The following is a 22,964-nucleotide window of genomic DNA, read 5'->3' as shown; positions in this document are numbered from 1 at the left end:
AACATTATTTCCTTCTTCGCATTGGAAATGTAGCTCTTTCCATGCTGCAAAATTGTTTAAAAAACACCATCATATTATAGTTTGTTTTGCTTTACAAATGCTCATCCACTTTTACCATGTACAATTTTTAGTAATGATAAGAAACCTATTACGCTTTTGAATTATTTCACAAGATTTATATACGCAACATCGGTGCAAGAACATGCCACACAAAATTAGTGACGAAACTATCGGCTTAGTGGTAAAAATACATACCTAAAATTGCAATATTATGTTAAGCCAACCAACTAATATACTTTCACCATCACGGTCCTGAATATGCAAGGGACAGTCAATGCTTAGATGCAAAATATTGTGATCTCTTCAACATTATCGTGATAATTTCAGTGGATGCCGAGGCGGGGGGGCCTGGACTAGGTGGCAGCGGCTTCGGCTGAGGGTGGTGTGTGTCTGGACGTGGTGGGTCGTGGGATCCCATGGCCAGTTCCGGGTATGCTCAGTAGGATGGTGTTTGTTGGCTGTGCAGGTACGGGCAGGTGGTGGTTGAGCATCTCCAGGAGAAATCCTATTTCCGGCCTCTACCGGATCTGGCGACGCAGAGCCGCGCTCTTTCTTGAAAGCGTCGTTGTTGTGGGGTGCTCCTCCCCTCTCCCCGCGGCCTTCGATTCAAAGGGAAACCTCATATCTGTGGGATCGGGCGATGAAAGCGCATTCACGTCTTCTTCCTTCTTAGGGGCATCGTCTTGGAGCCGGCCCCAACCTAGAGAGTGGTGGATGGTTGCATCTTCGCTACATTAATGCGGCATCTTCGCTACGTGGTTTGTTGAGGCGGCCATTTCGGGGGCGCTGGTTTATGTTTGGCAACGATGATGGCGTCGACATGAGCTTGGGTTGCGATTCGGGCTTCCGTAGTCGGATCTTCCTGGCATGTGCGAGGTACTCTTTCGTGGGTTGCTTGGTTGCTTTGAACTTGAAGCTGCGGTGCAGAGAGTCTAGGTTTACAATGTCAGGAACTCGGTGGTCGTTTGCGTAGGGCGCGGTCGGCGAAAGTCCTGCATATTTCCCTTGCAAAGCTCTTTATCAAAGTCAGAGTTGTCGGTTGTTCGCGTGTGTGGCCATCTGTTGGCATGTGGCTAGGTTGGCCGGTAGTATCCAAATTGTGTGGGTTGGGCTGTATTGGTTTTAGCTTGGTTTGCCACAGTTAACCGGGCAATTCGCACTCTCTTCTTAATCAATGAAAAGGGCAAGTCTTTTGCCTTATTAAAAAAAGGTAATTTCAGAAAACTCAGTATTTCTGTAGCCAATATGATGTATTATAATATAAAAAAGTCTGATGGAACATATAGATTTCCTTTCAAAGTAAACACTAGACATGTAAGCTATTGCTGCATTTGCGCAAGCCACTTTCCTAGTTTGAGGGAATAGAAAAAGAGAAGCATTGCTTGTAATTTGTAAATCAGTAAATGGCGCTTGTCATAGTAAAAATATGCAGATGGGGTGCCTGATACTGTGGTAGGGCATCAGTGCTTAGTGTTGCTGGCCTTGCTCTCTATATATAAATGCATCCCTGCCGGGTAATGGACACCCAATCTCCATCATTGCCGATCGAGCCTTGAAGCCTTGATTAATCAGCCGAGATTAGATCGATCAAGGAGCTAGCTTCCTGGATATGGCAGTGGGAGAGGGCAAGGTGAGTCCGGATGCCATCGACAACGAAGTTATCAGCAACGGCAGCACCAAGGACTACCTCGACCTTGCTCCGGTGCCGCTGGTGGATGCCGCCGAGCTGGGCAAGTGGTCGCTCTACCGCGCCGTCATCGCCGAGTTCACCGCCACGCTGATCTTCGTCTACGTCGCCGTCGCCACCGTGGTCGGCCACAAGCGCCAGACCGACGCCCAAGCGTGCAGCGGCGCCGGCGTGCTGGGCATCGCGTGGGCCTTCGGCGGCATGATTGCCGTCCTCGTCTACTGCACCGCCGGCATCTCCGGCGGCCACATCAACCCCGCGGTGACGTTCGGGCTGCTGCTGGCGCGCAAGGTGTCCCTTCCAAGGGCCTTTCTGTACATGGTGGCGCAGTGCGTGGGCGCCATCTGCGGCGCCGCGCTGGTCAGGGCCGTGCACGGAGGCCACCACTACGCACTCTACGGCGGCGGCGCCAACGTGCTCGCGCCGGGGTACTCCAGGACAGCGGGGCTCATCGCGGAGATCGCCGGCACCTTCGTGCTCGTGTACACGGTGTTCTCGGCGACCGACCCGAAGCGCATCGCCCGGGACCCGCACGTGCCAGTGTTGGCGCCGCTGCTCATCGGGTTCGCCGTGCTCATGGTGCACCTCGCCACCATCCCCGTCACCGGCACCGGGATCAACCCGGCCAGGAGCTTTGGCGCCGCCGTGGTGTACAACGGCGGGAAGGCTTGGGACGACCAGTGGATCTTCTGGGTTGGCCCGTTCATCGGCGCCGCCGTGGCCATGGTGTACCACCAGTACGTCCTCAGAAACGGCGCCGTGTTCCGCTCCAACAAGGCTGCCGCCGTCTAGCTACACACCACTGTTGCCACATCCATCCATCCTTTGATGCGGTCAATCTTTATTTACTACTAGTTGATGAGTTGAGATCCACATTACCGATGGATCCACCGTGTGGCTATCAAAATCAATAGTTAATTAGTTTTTGTTGTTGTGTTGTGCAATTACTGCCATAAATTTAAATCTCCTGTGACCCTATAGCTGGTGGCTCTATATAAATCACACCTTGCCCGTGTGCCCGGCGGGGCCGGATGGAGACACATGTACTCGGCTTACAACCTCCGCGCTATTGCCACCGCCATGAGAAACCCTGCTAAACTGCCCAAGATTTTGCAATAACCTACGAACTCTTCCAATTGGAAAAGTGCTCGCTATAGATACGGAGAGAAGCCGAAATCATTTTTCTCACGATTTAAAACATTGATGACTACTACATGTACGTATTTTACGTTGTGCTGGGTTGACAGTGTTTTCTTTGGTAGTTAATTACTGCAAGATGTAAGAGTCCCCATGCATATGATGACTATCCAATGAGAGAAATCCATATTAGTTTGCTCAGTTAACACTCCCTTCAATTGGCTACATATTTTCTTTCCCTCCCGCGCGCCATCTATTTTCTCGCTCCTCGTAATAAATCAATGTTAGTTGACATTTTACATATCGTTCACTGAATGATTCTTAATTGGCCAAAAAAAAAACCAACTTTGCTATGTGTAGTTTGAGTTTGAACTTCGAAAAACAGGATTTGAAGCCGTATGTCAGTCTCAAATGAAATTTAACCCTATCGACGACTCACTGAATTACTTCTGTTTGACGGGTATCTTCTGAATTTTCCTGTCCAATTTGAATTTGAAGCCATTCATGGGCATCAAGCATCAGATCTGCATCTGCATGTACAAGCATGGGTCTCCCTGGAAATCATACATTGATCGCGAGAGGCAGCTAGGGGACAGCGACCACCAGAACTCAAAATAATAATAATCGTACACCGTCTTATATGTACTCCATCTGTAAAGAAATATAAGAGCTTAGGGAGTACATAGTACTGGACACGCAGGTGGTACCACTGCCCGTAACCGCAGGGCTGTGAATATGGACAAATTTTGACATGAATCTCAATTTGATGCGTGCATTAATGGGTGTCAGACCATATACATGTATAGATGGCGCCAAATTAATTATTTGCGTGCAATACGTAGTAATTCTCTTCGTTCACGGTTTACTACTGCGCTCGCGGCGTTGGATAGGCGTACGTGTCTAGCTCCACGGTCGAGCTGTTCACGTGCGGTCGCTGCGCTCCTCAGAGAAAGAGACAGAGAGACGAGACTAGGCCATGCATGTAGCTACATGCAAAACCAACCATGCATGCATCATCGTATACCATTCCTTGTTCTCCATCCATCATTCCTTTGCTCACGCAAACAACCACAATCTTTCACTATTTAGTCTTAATTGTCTCTTTCATCCAATCCATGTCATGTAGATGTAGTGATATAGGGAGATACACTTTCCTGGTTGTAGATACACCCTATATGAGGATTTTTTTTAATAATTAAACAAAAAGTCAGAATAGTTAAGAATTTTTTTAGAATAAAACTTGACTTACTTTTGCTTCAGTATATAATTTTTCACGAAAAAAAGACCAACGTTGACTTCATAGCAAAAAAGACAAAATTTATTTGTTATTATAGGTCACTATTCACTCTATTTTGGCCAAAAAAATATTTTTTTGAAAGAAGTCAAAGGGGGGTTTTCTTTTTGTGGAATATTTCTCACGAGTACAATGGAAGGTCAAGTTTATTTTAAAAATATTCAGAATTCTTTGACTTTTTGTTGAATTATAATTTTTTTCTTCGATATAGGGTGTAGATACACCCATAGACCAAAAGTTCCCCTCCTAATGATGTAGGGATACATACTCTCCTACTACCATATATTGGCTACAGTGGTATCACTTCATGGTAATATATAGTTGAATCATGCAAATATGTACTAAGCCGCCTCGAATTAATCATCCAATATATATGCACAACGTCACCATGGAACACCGAGGCAGTGTGGATTGCCTGGTGCCCGGCCTCGTGGTTGGCATGGATGTCGAAGCGGCGTCTTCGGATATGGTTGTAGGGTGTGCCGGCTCCGGGTTGCTAGGGCGACAGAGCCGGCAGCTCGGCTAGTGTGCGGCCTCAGGGTCAGCTTGTGTATTGTTTGATGTATCGGTTTTCTGCCAGTTTTTCTTATTAACCTCCTAATTCTTCTTCTTTTATGTGAAAAAAAGAGAGCTCTGGCTGGTTCCTCAAAATAAAATAAAAAATCCATTAGCATGAAGAAACGATGCAAGTATGGAATCCAGAGACAGTTTTACGGCACCCATGGGCCAAAGGTGAAATTCACTGGATGGCAAATATGAAGCTGGTCACGTGCATGGGTTTCCCGGGGAACAAGAACAATGAAGGGCCTGTAGCTAGATGACATACGTAGCAGTAGTGTGATCTAGACCTGCAAGCCGGTGTGAATATATATGGATCACTGGATGGCACAGTTAATTGAATTTGAATCAGAATGAATGGCGTCGGATAATTCATATACATCGATGGCGACAAAACGCCGCAGTGTGGTCGATCACAGAAAAAATATCGTGTGGTCGATCGGTCGGGACCATCCATGCACATGCATACACGAAGGGAGTGTACACGTATGCATGCATGCAAGCATTGCTTTCTCCATCCCGATCTCGGAGCACGACCGGGGCCTCGATCTCCATCTCTTACAGTTACCGGTTACTTACGTGGACTGTTGACGGAGCCCGGCTGACCATGTGGTAGACTATCTACTACCATGTGGTCGATCGATGGATGTTTTGTTGCCCGTTGGAAGCGTAGGTACGTCGTACGTGTCAACATATTACATATACTACAGACGTAGGTGCAGTTGACCCCTAACGTTCACTGTGTTGTGCATGAATGCATTCGCTCCACTCGTCAACAAAACTAATCATGCATGCATAGATCATCCATCGATCACAAGGCAAATTGGCAAGGTAGACCATACATATTCTTTTTATTGAGTTGGACAGGGTTTAGTATTGTTGGGCCGTGTACTCTGTTGTGTAGTCGTTTTATATATAAAACGAGGCGAAGATACAGGGTAGACCATACTGACAAACACGCACAGACAAAGGTGGTACCTGAGGTGCATCGGCGTGCGTGCACTGCTTTTCAAATCAACTTTGCAGATTGTGCACTATCGGATGCCCATTATTATTTTTTGTCCTCAATTAATTCCTCTTTTGAGATTAGTTGTCCGGCCTTGATGTACTTACTTGGTTCAACGACCACCGGCAGGTGGCTATGAGAGCGATAGGGCATTCTCGTCGCGTTAGAGCACTTTTTTAGTCGGCACTAGTACTGCGTGTATGTACGTGCAGCTGGTCCTTCCCACACCTACGTTTGCCTCCATGTATGCCGGGCCAGCCCATTTTTGTACTAATGCTATTGAAGGCCAAAGGAATAGCCTGAACCATTACAAAAAAACACACATGCAGAAACTGAAAAATACATTCAAATTCTGAGAGGGTTGTCAAAGTCTTTTTCCTTTCTTTTTTTTTGAGAAAACTCGCATTCTTTACTACTCAATAATCAGAGGTGCAATGTTTTGGTCATGAGGAGACGCCAACCAAATGTGACGACCTACACCTAAATTACAACCATACTTGGCGAGATTATGCACTTCGAAATTAAAGACTCTACTTAGCCAAAGGACTAGCGTGAACCATTACAAAAACATCCATGCAGAAACTGAAAAATACATTCAAATTCTCGAGAGCGTATCAAAGTCTTTTTCCTTCCACATCCACCGGCGGCGCACCATGAGGAAAGCTCGTTCCCGCCTCTGGGCCTCCGTCTCAATGGAGGAAACTAGTTTTAATCCACTAGTGTATAAAAGCAGTGGCAGGAAGTGGTCGATGTAACCAGAAGAGGCTAGCGGCCATGATCTGTGTATCAAATCGCCGCCATGGAGAAGAAAACACTGAGGGTCTATATGTTGGGGAACGCAGCAATTTCAAAAAAATTCCTACGCACACGCAAGATCATGGTGATGCATAGCAACGAGAGGGGAGAGTGTCGTCCACGTACCCTCGTAGACCGTAAGCGGAAGCGTTATGACAACGCGGTTGATGTAGTCGTACGTCTTCACGATCGACCGATCCTCAGTACCGAACGTACGGCACCTCCGCGTTCAGCACACGTTCAGCTCGGTGACGTCCCGCGAACTCACGATCCAGTAGAGCTCGAGGGAGAGTTTCGTCAGCACAACGGCGTGGTGACGATGTTGATGAAGCTACCGTCGCAGGGCTTCGCCTAAGCATCGCTACGATATGACCGAGGTGGATTATGGTGGAGGGGGGCACCGCACACGGCTGGGAGAGATCAATGATCAACTTGTGTGTTCTAGGGTGCCCCCTGCCCCCGTACATAAAGGAGCAAGGGGGAGGCCGGCCCCGTAGGGCGCGCTAGGAGGAGGAGTCCTCCTCCTAGTAGTAGTAGGACTCCCCTCTTTCCTACTCCTACTAGGAGGGGGAAAGGAAGGGGAGAAGGAGAAGGAAAGGGGGGCGCCCCCCCCCCCCCTTCCTAGTCCAATTCGGACCAGAGGGGGAGGGGGCGCGCGGCCTGCCCTAGCCGGCCCCTCTCTCTCTCTCTCCACTAGGGCCCAGCTAGGCCCATTAACCCCCGGGGGGTTCCGGTAACCTCTCCGACACTCCGTTAAAATCCCGATTTCACCCGGAACTCTTCCGACGTCCAAATATAGGCTTCCAATATATCAATCTTTATGTCTCGACCATTTCGAGACTCCTCATCATGTCCGTGATCATATCCGGGACTCCGAACTACATTCGGTACATCAAAACATATAAACTCATAATACCAATCGTCACAGAACTTTAAGCGTGCGGGCCCTACGGGTTCGAGAACTATGTAGACATGACCGACACACGTCCCCGGTCAATAACCAATAGCAGAACCTGGATGCTCATATTGGTTCCTACATATTCTATGAAGATCTTTATCGGTCAAACCGCATAACAACATACGTTGTTCCTTTTGTCATCGCTATGTTACTCCCGAGATTCGATCGTTGGTATCTCAATACCTAGCTCAATCTCGTTACCGGCAAGTCTCTTTACTGGTTCCGTAATGCATCATCTCGCAACTAACTCATTAGTCACATTGCTTGCAAGGCTTATAGTGATGTGCATTACTGAGAGGGCCCAGAGATACCTCTCCGACAATCGGAGTGACAAATCCGAATCTCGATCTATGCCAACTCAACAAGTACCATCGGAGACACCTGTAGAGCACCTTTATAATCACCCAGTTACGTTGTGACGTTTGGTAGCACACAAGGTGTTCCTCCGGTAATCGGGAGTTGCATAATCTCATAGTCATAGGAACGTGTATAAGTCATGAAGAAAGCAATAGCAGTAAACTAAACGATCAAGTGCTAAGCTAACGGAATGGGTCAAGTCAATCACATCATTCTCCTAATGATGTGATCCCGTTAACCAAATGACAACTCATGTCTATGGCTAGGAAACTTAACCATCTTTGATCAACGAGCTAGTCAAGTAGAGGCATACTAGTGACACTATGTTTGTCTATGCATTCACACATGTATTATGTTTCCGGTTAATACAATTCTAGCATGAATAATAAACATTTATCATGATATGAGGAAATAAATAATAACTTAATTATTGCCTCTAGGGCATATTTCCTTCAGTCTCCCACTTGCACTAGAATCAATAATCTAGATTACACAGTAATGATTCTAACACCCATGGAGCCTTGGTGTTGATCATGTTTTGCTCGTGGAAGAGGCTTAGTCAACGGGTCTGCAACATTCGGATCCATGTGTATCTTGCAAATCTCTATGTCTCCCACCTGGACTTGGTCCCGGATGGAATTGAAGCGTCTCTTGATGTGCTTGGTTCTCTTGTGAAATCTGGATTCCTTTGCCAAGGCAATTGCACCAGTATTGTCACAATAGATTTTCATTGGACCCGATGCACTAGGTATGACACCTAGATCGGATATGAACTCCTTCATCCAGACTCCTTTATTTGCTGCTTCCGAAGCAGCTATGTACTCCGCTTCACACATAGATCCCGCCGCGACGCTTTGTTTAGAACTGCACCAACTGACAACTCCAGCGTTCAATGTAAACACGTATCCGGTTTGCGATTTAGAACCGGATCAATGTCAAAGCTTGCATCGACGTAACCATTTACGACGATCTCTTTGTCACCTCCATAAACAAGAAACATATCCTTAGTCCTTTTCAGGTATTTCAGGATGTTCTTGACCGTTGTCCAGTGATCCATTCCTAGATTACTTTGTTACCTCCCTGCTAAACTAATAGCAAGGCAAACATCAGGTCTGGTACACAGCATTGCATACATGATAGAGCCTATGGCTGAAGCATAGGGAACACTTTTCATTTTCTCTCTATCTTCTGCAGTGGTCGGGCATTGAGTCTGACTCAACTTCACACCTTGTAACATAGGAAAGAACCCTTTCTTTGCTTGATCCATTTTGAACTTTTTCAAAACTTTGTCAAGGTATGTGCTTTGTGAAAGTCCAATTAAGCGTCTTGATCTATCTCTATAGATCTTGATGCCCAATATGTAAGCAGCTTCACCGAGGTCTTTCATTGAAAAAACTCTTATTCAAGTATCCTTTTATGCTATCTAGAAATTCTATATCATTTCCAATTAGCAATATGTCATCCACATATAATATTAGAAATGCTACAGAGCTCCCACTCACTTTCTTGTAAATATAGGCTTCTCCAAAAGTCTGTATAAAACCATATGCTTTGATCACACTATCAAAACATTTATTCCAACTCCGAGAGGCTTGCACTAGTCCATAAATGGATCGCTGGAGCTTGCATACTTTGTTAGCTCCCTTTGGATCGACAAAACCTTCCGGTTGCATCATATACAACTCTTCTTCCAGAAATCCATTCAGGAATGCAGTTTTGACATCCATTTGCCAAATTTCATAATCATAAAATGCGGCAATTTCTGACATGATTCGGACAGACTTAAGCATCGCTACGGGTGAGAAAGTCTCATCGTAGTCAACTCCTTGAACTTGTCAAAAACCTTTCGCAACAAGTCGAGCTTTGTAGACAGTAACATTACCGTCAGCGTCAGTCTTCTTCTTGAAGATCCATTTATTCTCTATGGCTTGCCGATCATCGGGCAAGTCTACCAAAGTCCACACTTTGTTCTCATACATGGATCCCATCTCAGATTTCATGGCCTCAAGCCATTTTGCGGAATCTGGGCTCACCATTGCTTCTTCATAGTTCATAGGTTCGCCTTGGTCAAGTAACATGACCTCCAGAATAGGATTACCGTACCACTCTGGTGCGAATCTTACTCTGGTTGACCTACGAGGTTCTGTAGTAACTTGATCTGAAGTTTCATGATCAATATCATTTAGCTTCTTCACTGATTGGTGTAGGTGTCACAGAAACCGGTTTCTGTGATGAACTACTTTCCAATAAAGGAGCAGGTACAGTTACCTCATCAAGTTTTACTTTCCTCCCACTCACTTCTTTCAAGAGAAACTCCTTCTCTAGAAAGGATCCATTCTTAGCAACAAATGTCTTGCCTTCGGATCTGTGATAGAAGGTGTACCCAACAGTTTCCTTTGGGTATCCTATGAAGACACATTTCTCCGATTTGGGTTCGAGCTTATCAGGTTGAAGTTTTTCACATAAGCATCGCAGCCCCAAACTTTAAGAAACGACAACTTTGGTTTCTTGCCAAACCACAGTTCATAAGGCGTCGTCTCAACGGATTTCGATTGTGCCCTATTTAACGTGAATGCAGCCGTCTCTAAAGCATAACCCCAAAACGATAGCGGCAAATCAGTAAGAGACATCATAGATCGCACCATCTCTAGTAAAGTACGATTACGACGTTCAGACACACCATTTCGCTGTGGTGTTCTGGGTGGCGTGAGTTGCGAAACTATTCCGCATTGTTTCAAATGTAGACCAAACTCGTAACTCAAATATTCTCCTCCACGATCAGATCATAGAAACTTTATTTTCTTGTTACGATGATTTTCCACTTCACTCTGAAATTCTTTGAACTTTTCAAATGTTTCAGACTTATGTGTCATTAAGTAGATATACCATATCTGCTCATATCATCTGTGAAGGAGAGAAAATAACGATACCCGCCGCGAGCCTCAATATTCATTGGACCACATACATCAGTATGTATGATCTCCAACAAATCTGTTGCTCGCTTCATTGTTCCGGAGAACGGCGTTTTAGTCATCTTGCCCATGAGGCATGGTTCGCAAGTACCAAGTGATTCATAATCAAGTGATTCCAAAAGTCCATCAGTATGGAGTTTCTTCATGCGCTTTACACCAATATGACCTAAACGGCAGTGCCACAAATAAGTTGCACTATCATTATCAACTCTGTATCTTTTGGCTTCAACACTATGAATATGTGTATCACTACTATCAAGATTTAATAAAAATAGACCACTCTTCAAGGGTGCATGACCATAAAAAATATTACTCATATAAATAGAACAACCATTATTCTCTGTTTTAAATGAATAACCATCTCGCATCAAACAAGATCCAGATATAATGTTCATGCTTAACACTGGCACCAAATAACAATTATTCAGGTCTAAAACTAATCCCGAAGGTAGATGTAGAGGTAGCGTGCCGACCACGATCACATCGACTTTGGAACCATTTCCCACGCGCATCGTCACCTCGTCCTTAGCCAATCTTTGCTTAATCCGTAGTCCCTGTTTCGAGTTGCAAATATTATATAGCAACAGAACCAGTATCAAATACCCAGGTGCTACTGCGAGCATTAGTAAGGTACACATCAATAACATGTATATCACATATACCTTTGTTCACCTTGCCATCTTTCTTATTCGCCAAATACTTGGGGCAGTTCCGCTTCCAGTGACCAGTCTGTTTGCAGTAGAAGCACTCAGTCTCAGGCTTAGGTCCAGACTTGGGTTTCTTCTCCTGAGTAGCAACTTGTTTGCTATTCTTCTTGAAGTTGCCCTTCTTCTTTCCTTTGCCCTTTTTCTTGAAACTGGTGGTCTTGTTGACCATCAACACTTGATGCTCCTTCTTGATTTCTACCTCCGCAGCCTTTAGCATTGCGAAGAGCTCGGGAATTGTCTAATCCATCCCTTGCATATTATAGTTCATCACAAAGCTATTGTAGCTTGGTGGCAGTGAATGAAGAATTCTGTCAATGATACTATCATCCGGAAGATTAACCCCCAGTTGAATCAAGTGATTATTATACCCAGACATTTTTGTTGGGGAACGTAGTAATTTCAAAAAAATTCCTACGCACACGCAAGATCATGGTGATGCATAGCAACGAGAGGGGAGAGTGTTGTCCACGTACCCTCGTAGACCGACAGCGGAAGCGTTATCACAACGCGGTTGATGTAGTCGTACGTCTTCACGATCCGACCGATCAAGTACCGAATGTACGGCACCTCCGAGTTCTACACACGTTCAGCTCGATGACGTCCCTCGAACTCCGATCCAGCCGAGTGTTGAGGGAGAGTTTCGTCAGCACGACGGCGTGGTGACGATGATGATGTTCCACCGACGCAGGGCTTCGCCTAAGCTCCGCAACGTTATTATCGAGGTGTAATATGGTGGAGGGGGGCACCGCACACGGCTAAGAGATCTCAAGGATCAATTGTTGTGTCTCTGGGGTGCCCCCTTGCCCCCGTATATAAAGGAGCAAGGGGGAGGCAGCCGGCCAAGGGGAGAGGCGCGCCATAGGGGGGAGTCCTACTCCCACTGGGAGTAGGACTCCTCCTTTCCTTGTGGGAGTAGGAGATGGGAAGGGGGAAGGAGAAAGAAGGAAGGGTGTGCCCCCCTTCCCTAGTCCAATTCGGACCAGACCATGGGGAGGGGTGCGGCCACCTTTTGAGGCCTTTCTCTCCTTTCCCGTATGGCCGATTAAGGGCCAATACGAATTCCCGTAACTCTCGGGTACTCCAAAAATACCCGAATCACTCGGAACCTTTCCGAAGTCCGAATATAGTCGTCCAATATATCGATCTTTACGTCTCGACCATTTCGAGACTCCTCGTCATATCCCCGATCTCATCCGGGACTCCGAACTCCTTCGGTACATCAAAACTCAATAAAACTGTCATCGTAACATTAAGCGTGCGGACCCTACGGGTTCGAGAACTATGTAGACATGACCGAGACACGTCTCTGGTCAATAACCAATAGCGGGACCTGGATGCCCATATTGGCTCCCACATATTCTACGAAGATCTTTATCGGTCAGACCGCATAACAACATACGGTGTTCCCTTTGTCACCGGTATGTTACTTGCCCGAGATTTGATCGTCGGTATCTCGATACCTAGTTCAATCTCGTTACCGGCAAGTCTCTTTACTCGTTCTGTAACACATCATCCCGCAACTAACTCATTAGTCACAATGCTTGCAAGGCTTATAGTGATGTGCATCACCGAGTGGGCCCAGAGATACCTCTCCGACAATTGGAGTGACAAATCCTAATCTCGAAATACGCCAACCCAACAAGTACCTTTGGAGACACCTGTAGAGCACCTTTATAATCACCCATTTACGTTGTGACGTTTGGTAGCACACAAAGTGTTCCTCCGGTAAACGGGAGTTGCATAATCTCATAGTCATAGGAACATGTATAAGTCATGAAGAAAGCAATAGCAACATACTAAACGATCGAGTGCTAAGCTAACGGAATGGGTCAAGTCAATCACGTCATTCTCCTAATGAGGTGATCCCGTTAATCAAATGACAACTCATGTCTATGGCTAGGAAACATAACCATCTTTGATTAACGAGCTAGTCAAGTAGAGGCATACTAGTGACACTCTGTTTGTCTATGTATTCACACATGTATTATGTTTCCGGTTAATACAATTCTAGCATGAATAATAAACATTTATCATGATATAAGGAAATAAATAATAACTTTATTATTGCCTCTAGGGCATATTTCCTTCAGTCTCCCACTTGCACTAGTCAATAATCTAGTTCACATCGCCATGTGATTTAACATCAATAGTTCACATCACCATGTGATTAACACCCATAGTTCACATCGTCATGTGACCAACACCCAAAGGGTTTACTAGAGTCAGTAATCTAGTTCACATCGCTATGTGATTAACACCCAAAGAGTACTAAGGTGTGATCATGTTTTGCTTGTGAGATCATTTTAGTCAACGGGTCTGTCACATTCAGATCCGTAAGTATTTTGCAAATTTCTATGTCTACAATGCTCTGCACGGAGCTACTCTAGCTAATTGCTCCCACTTTCAATATGTATCTAGACCGAGACTTAGAGTCATCTAGATTAGTGTCAAAACTTGTATCGACGTAACCCTTTACGACGAACCTTTTGTCACTTCCATAATCGAGAAACATATCCTTATTCCACTAAGGATAATTTTGACCGTTGTCCAGTGATCTACTCCTAGATCACTATTGTACTCCCTTGCCAAAATCAGTGTAGGGTATACAATAGATCTGGTACACAGCATGACATACTTTATAGAACCTATGGCCAAGGCATAGGGAATGACTTTCATTCTCTTTCTATCTTCTGCCGTGGTCGGGCTTTGAGTCTTACTCAATTTCACACCTTGTAACACAGGCAAGAACTCTTTCTTTGACTATTCTATTTTGAACTACTTCAAAATCTTGTTAAGGTATGTACTCATTGAAAAACTCATCAAGCGTCTTCATCTATCTCTATAGATCTTGATGCTCAATATGTAAGCAGCTTCACCGAGGTCTTTCTTTGAAAAAACTCCTTTCAAACACTCCTTTATGCTTTGCAGAATAATTCTACATTATTTCCAATCAACAATATGTCATTCACATATACTTATCAGAAATGCTGTAGTGCTCCCACTCACTTTCTTGTAAATACAGGCTTCACCGCAAGTCTGTATAAAACTATATCCTTTGATCAACTTATCAAAGTGTATATTCCAACTCCGAGAGGCTTGCACCAGTCCATATATGGATCGCTGGAGCTTGCACACTTTGTTAGCTCCCTTTGGATCGACAAAACCTTCTGGTTGCATCATATACAACTCTTCTTCCAGAAATCCATTCAGGAATGCAGTTTTGACATCCATTTGCCAAATTTCATAATCATAAAATGCGGCAATTGCTAACATGATTCGGACAGACTTAAGCATCGCTACGGGTGAGAAGGTCTCATCGTAGTCAATCCCTTGAACTTGTCAAAAACCTTTCGCAACAAGTCGAGCTTTATAGACAGTAACATTACCATCAGCGTCAGTCTTCTTCTTGAAGATCCATTTATTTTCAATGGCTTGCCGATCATTGGGCAAGTCAACCAAAGTCCATACTTTGTTCTCATACATGGATCCCATCTCAGATTTCATGGCCTCAAGCCATTTTGCGGAATCTGGGCTCACCATCGCTTCTTCATAGTTCGTAGGTTCGTCATGGTCTAGTAACATAACTTCCAGAACAGGATTACCGTACCACTCTGGTGCGGATCTTACTCTGGTTTACCTACGAGGTTTGGTAGTAACTTGATCTGAAGTTACATAATCATCATCATTAACTTCCTCACTAATTGGTGTAGGAGTCACAGGAACAGATTTCTGTGATGAACTACTTTCCAATAAGGGAGCAGGTACAGTTACCTCATCAAGTTCTACTTTCCTCCCACTCACTTCTTTCGAGAGAAACTCCTTCTCTAGAAAATTTCCGAATTTAGCAACAAAAGTTTTGCCTTCGGATCTGTGATAGAAGGTATACCCAACAGTCTCCTTTGGGTATCCTATGAAGACACATTTCTCCGATTTGGGTTTGATCTTATCAGGATGAAACTTTTTCACATAAGCATTGCAACCCCAAATTTTAAGAAACGACAACTTTGGTTTCTTGCTAAACCTCAGTTCATAAGGCGTCGTCTCAACGGATTTTGATGGTGCCCTATTTAACGTGAATGCAACTGTCTCTAATGCATAACCCCAAAACGATAGTGGTAAATTGGTAAGAGACATCATAGATTGCACTATATCCAATAAAGTACGGTTATGACGTTCGGACACACCATTATGCTGTGGTGTTCCAGGTGGCGTGAGTAGTGAAACTATTTCACATTGTTTTAACTGAAGGCCAAACTCGTAACTAAAATACTCTTCTCCACGATCAAATCGTAGAAACTTTATTTTCTTGTTACGATGATTTTCGCTTCACTCTGAAATTATGAACTTTTCAAATGTTTCAGACTTCTGTTTCATTAAGTAGATATACCCATATCTGCTCAAATCATCTGTGAAGGTCAGAAACTAATGATACCCGCTACGAGCCTCAACACTCATCGGATCGCATACATCAGTATGTATGATTTCCAACAAATCTGTTGCTCTCTCCATAGTTCCGGAGAACGGCGTTTTAGTCATCTTGCCCATGAGGCATGGTTCGCAAGCATCAAGTGATTCATAATCAATTGATTCCAAAATCCCATCAGTATGGAGTTTCTTCACACGCTTTACACCAATATGACCTAAACGGCAGTGCCACAAATAAGTTGCACTATCATTATTAACTTTGCATCTTTTGGCTTCAATATTATGAATATGTGCATCACTACGATCGAGATCCAACAAACCAATTTCGTTGGTGTGTATGACCATAGAAGGTTTTTTATTCATGTAAATAGAACAACAATTGTTCTCTAACTTAAATGAATAACCGTATTGCAATAAACATGATCAAATCATATTCATGCTCAACGCAAATACCAAATAACACTTATTTAGTTTCAACACTAATCCCGAAAGTATAGGGAGTGTGCGATGATGATCATATCAATCTTGGAACTACTTCCAACACACATCGTTACCTCTCCTTTTACTAGTCTCTGTTTATTCTGCAACTCCCGTTTTCGAGTTACTACTCTTTAGCAACTGAACCAGTATCAAATACTGAGGGGTTGCTATAAACACTAGTAAGTACACATCAATAACATGTATATCCAATATACCTTTGTTCACTTTGCCATCCTTCTTATCCACCAAATACTTGGGGCAGTTTCGCCTCCAGTGACCAGTCCCTTTGCAGTAGAAGCACTTAGTCTCAGGCTTAGGTACAGACTTGGGCTTCTTCACTTGAGTAGAAACTTGCTTGCCGTTCTTTTTGAAGTTCCCCTTCTTCCCTTTGCCCTTTTCTTGAAACTAGTGGTCTCGTCAACCATCAACACTTGATGTTTTTCTTGATTTCTACCTTCGTCGATTTCAGCATCACGAAGAGCTCGGGAATTACTTTCGTCATCCCTTGCATACTATAGTTCATCACGAAGTTCTACTAACTTGGTGATGGTGACTAGAGAATTCTGTCAATCACTATTTTATCTGGAAGATTAACTCCCACTTGATTCAAGCGATTGTAGTACTCAGACAATCTGAGCACATGCTCACTAGTTGAGCGATTCTCTTGCATCTTTTTTGCTATAGAACTTGTTGGAGATTTCATATCTCTCAACTCGGGTATTTGCTTGAAATATTAACTTCAACTCCTGGAACATCTCATATGGTCCATGACGTTCAAAACGTCTTTGAAGTCCCGATTCTAAGCCGTTAAGCATGGTGCACTAAACTATCAAGTAGCCATCATATTGAGCTAGCCAAACGTTCATAACGTCTGCATCTGCTCCTGCAATAGGTCTGTCACCTAGCGGTGCATCAAGGACATAATTCTTCTGTGCAGCAATGAGGATAATCCTCAGATCACGGATCCAATCCGCATCTTTGCTACTAACATCTTTCAACATAATTTTTTTCTAGGAACATATCAAAAATAAACAGGGAAGCAATAACGCGAGCTATTGATCTACAACATAATTTGCAAAATACTATCAGGACTAAGTTCATGATAAATTTAAGTTCAATTAATCATATTACTTAAGAACTCCCACTTAGATAGACATCCCTCTAATCCTCTAAGTGGTCACGTGATCCATATCAACTAAACCATGTCCGATCATCATGTGAGATGGAGTAGTTTCAATGGTGAACATCACTATGTTGATCATATCTACTATATGATTCACGCTCGACCTTTCGGTCTCCGTGTTCCGAGGCCATATCTGTTATATGCTAGGCTCGTCAAGTATAACCTGAGTATTCCGCGTGTGCAACTGTTTTGCACCCGTTGTATTTGAACGTAGAGCCTATCACACCCGATCATCACGTGGTGTCTCAGCACGAAGAACTTTCGCAACGGTGCATACTCAGGGAGAACACTTATACTTTGATAATTTAGTGAAGGATCATCTTATAATGCTACCGTCAAACAAAGCAAGATAAGATGCATAAAGGATTAACATCACATGCAATCAATATAAGTGATATGATATGGCCATCATCATCTTGTGCTTGTGATCTCCATCTCCGAAGCACCGTGCTTGTGATCTCCATCTCCGAAGCACCGTCATGATCACCATCGTCACCGGCGCGACATCTTGATCTCCATCGTAGCATCGTTGTCGTCTCGCCAACTTATTGCTTTTACGACTATCGCTACCGCTTAGTGATAAAGTAAAACTATTACATGGCGATTGCATCTCATACAATAAAGCGACAACCATATGGCTCCTGCCAGTTGCCGATAACTCGGTTACAAAACATGATCATCTCATACAACACATTATATCACATCATGTCTTGACCATATCACATCACAACATGCCCTGCAAAAACAAGTTAGACGTCCTTTACTTTGTTGTTGCATATTTTACGTGGCTGCTACGGGCTTAGCAAGAACCGTTCTTACCTACGCATCAAAACCACAACGATAGTTTGTCAAGTTGGTGCTGTTTTAACCTTCGCAAGGACCGGGCGTAGCCACACTCGGTTCAACTAAAGTGAGAGAGACAGACACCCGCCAGTCACCTTTAAGCAACGAGTGCTCGCAATGGTGAAACCAGTCTCGCGTAATCGTACGCGTAATGTCGGTCCGGGCCGCTTCATCTCACAATACCGCTGAACCAAAGTATGACATGCTGGTAAGCAGTATGACTTATATCGCCCACAACTCACTTGTGTTCTACTCGTGCATAGCATCAACGCATAAAACCAGGCTTGGATGCCACTGTTGGGGAACGTAATAATTTCAAAAAAATTCCTACGCACACGCAAGATCATGGTGATGCATAGCAACGAGAGGGGAGAGTGTTGTCCACGTACCCTCGTAGACCGACAGCGGAAGCGTTATCACAACGCGGTTGATGTAATCGTACGTCTTCACGATCTGACCGATCAAGTACCGAACATACGGCACCTCCGAGTTCTACACACGTTCAGCTCGATGACTTCCCTCGAACTCCGATCCCGCCGAGTGTTGAGGGAGAGTTTCGTCAGCACGATGGCGTGGTGACGATGATGATGTTCCACCGACGCAGGGCTTCGCCTAAGCTCCGCAACGTTATTATCGAGGTGTAATATGGTGGAGGGGGGCACCGCACACGGCTAAGAGATCTCAAGGATCAATTGTTGTGTCTCTGGGGTGCCCCCTTGCCCCCGTATATAAAGGAGCAAGGGGGAGGCAGCCGACCAAGGGGAGAGGCGCGCCATAGGGGGAGTCCTACTCTCCTCCTTTCCTTGTGGGAGTAGGAGAAGGGAAGGGGGAAGGAGAAAGAAGGAAGGGTGTGCCCCCCTTCCCTAGTCCAATTCGGACCAGACCATAGGGAGGGGTGCGGCCACCTTTTGAGGCCTTTCTCTCCTTCCCCGTATGGCCCATTAAGGCCCAATACGAATTCCCGTAACTCTCTGGTACTCCGAAAAATACCCGAATCACTCGGAACCTTTCCGAAGTCCGAATATAGTCGTCCAATATATCGATCTTTACGTCTCGACCATTTCGAGACTCCTCGTCATATCCCCGATCTCATCCGGGACTCCGAACTCCTTCGGTACATCAAAACTCAATAAAACTGTCATCGTAACGTTAAGCGTGCGGACCCTACAGGTTCGAGAACTATGTAGACATGACCGAGACACGTCTCCGGTCAATAACCAATAGCGGGACCTGGATGCTCATATTGGCTCCCACATATTCTACGAAGATCTTTATCGGTCAGACCGCATAACAACATACGTTGTTCCCTTTGTCACCGGTATGTTACTTGCCCGAGATTTGATCGTCGGTATCTCGATACCTAGTTCAATCTCGTTACCGGCAAGTCTCTTTACTCGTTCCGTAACACATCATCCCGCAACTAACTCATTAGTCACAATGCTTGCAAGGCTTATAGTGATGTGCATTACCGAGTGGGCCCAGAGATACCTCTCCGACAATTGGAGTGACAAATCCTAATCTCGAAATACACCAACCCAACAAGTACCTTTGGAGACACCTGTAGAGCACCTTTATAATCACCCATTTACGTTGTGACATTTGGTAGCACACAAAGTGTTCCTCCGGTAAACGGGAGTTGCATAATCTCATAGTCATAGGAACATGTATAACTCATGAAGAAAGCAATAGCAACATACTAAACGATCGAGTGCTAAGCTAACGGAATGGGTCAAGTCAATCACGCCATTCTCCTAATGAGGTGATCCCGTTAATCAAATGACAACTCATGTCTATGGCTAGGAAACATAACCATCTTTGATTAACGAGCTAGTCAAGTAGAGGCATACTAGTGACACTCTGTTTGTCTATGTATTCACACATGTATTATGTTTCCGGTTAATACAATTCTAGCATGAATAATAAACATTTATCATGATATAAGGAAATAAATAATAACTTTATTATTTCCTCTAGGGCATATTCCCTTCAATTTTGAGTATATGTTCACTGACAGAACTATTCTCCTCCATCTTGCAGTTGTAGAACTTATTGGAGACTTCATATCTCTCAATCCGGGCATTTGCTTGAAATATTAACGTCAACTCCTGGAACATCTCATATGCTCCATGACGTTCAAAATGTCGTTGAAGTCCCGGTTTTAAGCCGTAAAGCATGGCACACTGAACTATCGAGTAGTCATCTGCTTTGCTCTGCCAGACGTTCTTAACATCGTCAGTTGCATCTGCAGCAGGCCTGGCACCCAGCGGTGCTTCCAGGACGTAATTCTTCTGTGCAGCAATTAGGATAATCCTCAAGTTACGGACTCAGTCCGTGTAATTGCTACAATCATCTTTCAACTTTGCTTTCTCAAGGAACGCGTTAAAATTCAACGGAACAACAGCACGGGCCATCTATCTACAACAACATAGACAAGCAAAATACTATCAGGTACTAAGTTCATGATAAATTAAAGTTCAATTAATCATAGTACTTAAGAACTCCCACTTAGATAGACATCCCTCGAATCATCTAAGTGATCACGTGATCCATCTCAACTAAACCATGTCCGATCATCATGTGAGATGGAGTAGTTTTCAATGGTGAACATCACTATGTTGATCATATCTACTATATGATTCACGCTCGACCTTTCGGTCTCCAGTGTTCCGAGGCCATATCTACATATGCTAGGCTCGTCAAGTTTAACCCGAGTATTCTGCGTGTGCAAAACTGGCTTACACCTGTTGTATTTGAACGTAGAGCTTATCACACCCGATCATCATGTGGTGTCTCGGCACGACGAATTTTCGCAACGGTGCATACTCAGGGAGAACACTTATACCTTGAAATTTAGTGAGAGATCATCTTATAATGCTACCGTCAATCAAAGCAAAATAAGATGCATAAAGGATAAACATCACATGCAATCAATATAAGTGATATGATATGGCCATCATCATCTTGTGCCTTTGATATCCATCTCCAAAGCACCGTCATGATCACCATCATCACCGGCGCGACACCTTGATCTCCAAGCATCGTTGTCGTCTCGCCAACTATTGCTTCTACGACTATCGCTACCGCTTAGTGATAAAGTAAAGCAATTACAGGGCGATTGCATTGCATACAATAAAGCGACAACCATATGGCTCCTGCCAGTTGCCAATAACTTCGTTAAAAAACATGATCATCTCATACAATAAAATATAGCATCATGTCTTGACCATATCATATCACAACATGCCCTGCAAAAACAAGTTAGACGTCCTCTACTTTATTGTTGCATGTTTTACGTGGTTGCTATGGGCTGAGCAAGAACCGTTCTTACCTACGCATCAAAACCACAACGATAGATCGTCAAGTTAGTGATGTTTTAACCTTCTCAAGGACCGGGCATAGCCACACTCAATTCAACTAAAGTTGGAGAAACTGATACCCGCCGGCCACCTGTGTGCAAAGCACGTCGGTAGAACCAGTCTCGCGTAAGCGTACGCGTAATTTCGGTCTGGGCCGCTTCATCCAACAATACCGCCGAACCAAAGTATGACATGTTGGTAAGCAGTATGACTTGTATCGCCCACAACTCACTTGTGTTCTACTCGTGCATATAACATCTACGCATAACCTGGCTCGGATGCCACTGTTGGGGAACGCAGTAATTTCAAAAAAATTCCTACGCACACGCAAGATCATGGTGATGCATAGCAACGAGAGGGGAGAGTGTCGTGCATGTACCCTCGTAGACCATAAGTGGAAGCGTTATGACAACGTGGTTGATGTAGTCGTACGTCTTCATGATCGACCGATCCTCAGTACCGAACGTACGGCACCCTCCGCGTTCAGCACACGTTCAGCTCGGTGACGTCCCGCGAACTCACGATCCAGTAGAGCTCGAGGGAGAGTTTCGTCAGCACGACGGCGTGGTGACGATGTTGATGAAGCTACCGTCGCAGGGCTTCGCCTAAGCACCGCTACGATATGACCGAGGTGGATTATGGCGGAGGGGGGCACCGCACACGGCTGGGAGAGATCAATGATCAACTTGTGTGTTCTAGGGTGCCCCCCTGCCCCCATATATAAAGGAGCAAAGGGGAGGCCGGCCGGCCCCTGTAGGGCGCGCCAGGAGGAGTCCTCCTCCTAGTAGGAGTAGGACTCCCCTCTTTCCTACTACTACTAGGAGGGGGAAAGGAAGGGGGAGAAGGAGAAGGAAAGGGGGGCGCCGCCCCCCCCCCCTCCTATCCAATTCGGACCAGAGGGGGAGGGGCGCGCGGCCTGCCCTGGCCGGCCCCTCTCTATCTCCACTAGGGCCCAACTAGGCCCATTAACCCCCGGGGGGTTCCGGTAACCCCTCCGGCACTGCGGTAAAATCCCGATTTCACCCGGAACTCTTCTGACGTCCAAATATAGGCTTCCAATATATCAATCTTTATGTCTCGACCATTTCGAGACTCCTCATCATGTCTGTGATCATATCCGGGACTCCGAACTACATTCGGTAAATC

The 22,964-nt window shown here is 44.8% G+C and overlaps 1 protein-coding gene across 1 annotated transcript; it reads left to right on the top strand.

Annotated features, from left to right (window-relative positions):
* The first annotated feature begins 1,584 nt into the window (after positions 1-1,584).
* On the top strand, positions 1,585-2,669 carry LOC109743730 (aquaporin PIP2-5). Its single transcript, XM_020302816.3, has one exon. It carries the CDS (start codon positions 1,670-1,672, stop codon positions 2,537-2,539), a length of 870 nt encoding a protein of 289 aa, XP_020158405.1. The 5' UTR covers positions 1,585-1,669; the 3' UTR covers positions 2,540-2,669.
* The last annotated feature ends 20,295 nt before the right edge of the window (positions 2,670-22,964 follow it).

Source organism: Aegilops tauschii, chromosome 5 (assembly GCF_002575655.3).
Source record: "Aegilops tauschii subsp. strangulata cultivar AL8/78 chromosome 5, Aet v6.0, whole genome shotgun sequence".
Taxonomy (NCBI): Eukaryota; Viridiplantae; Streptophyta; class Magnoliopsida; order Poales; family Poaceae; genus Aegilops; species Aegilops tauschii.
Note: the sequence above shows the minus strand (reverse complement) of the source record. Positions and strands in the feature narration are given on the sequence as shown.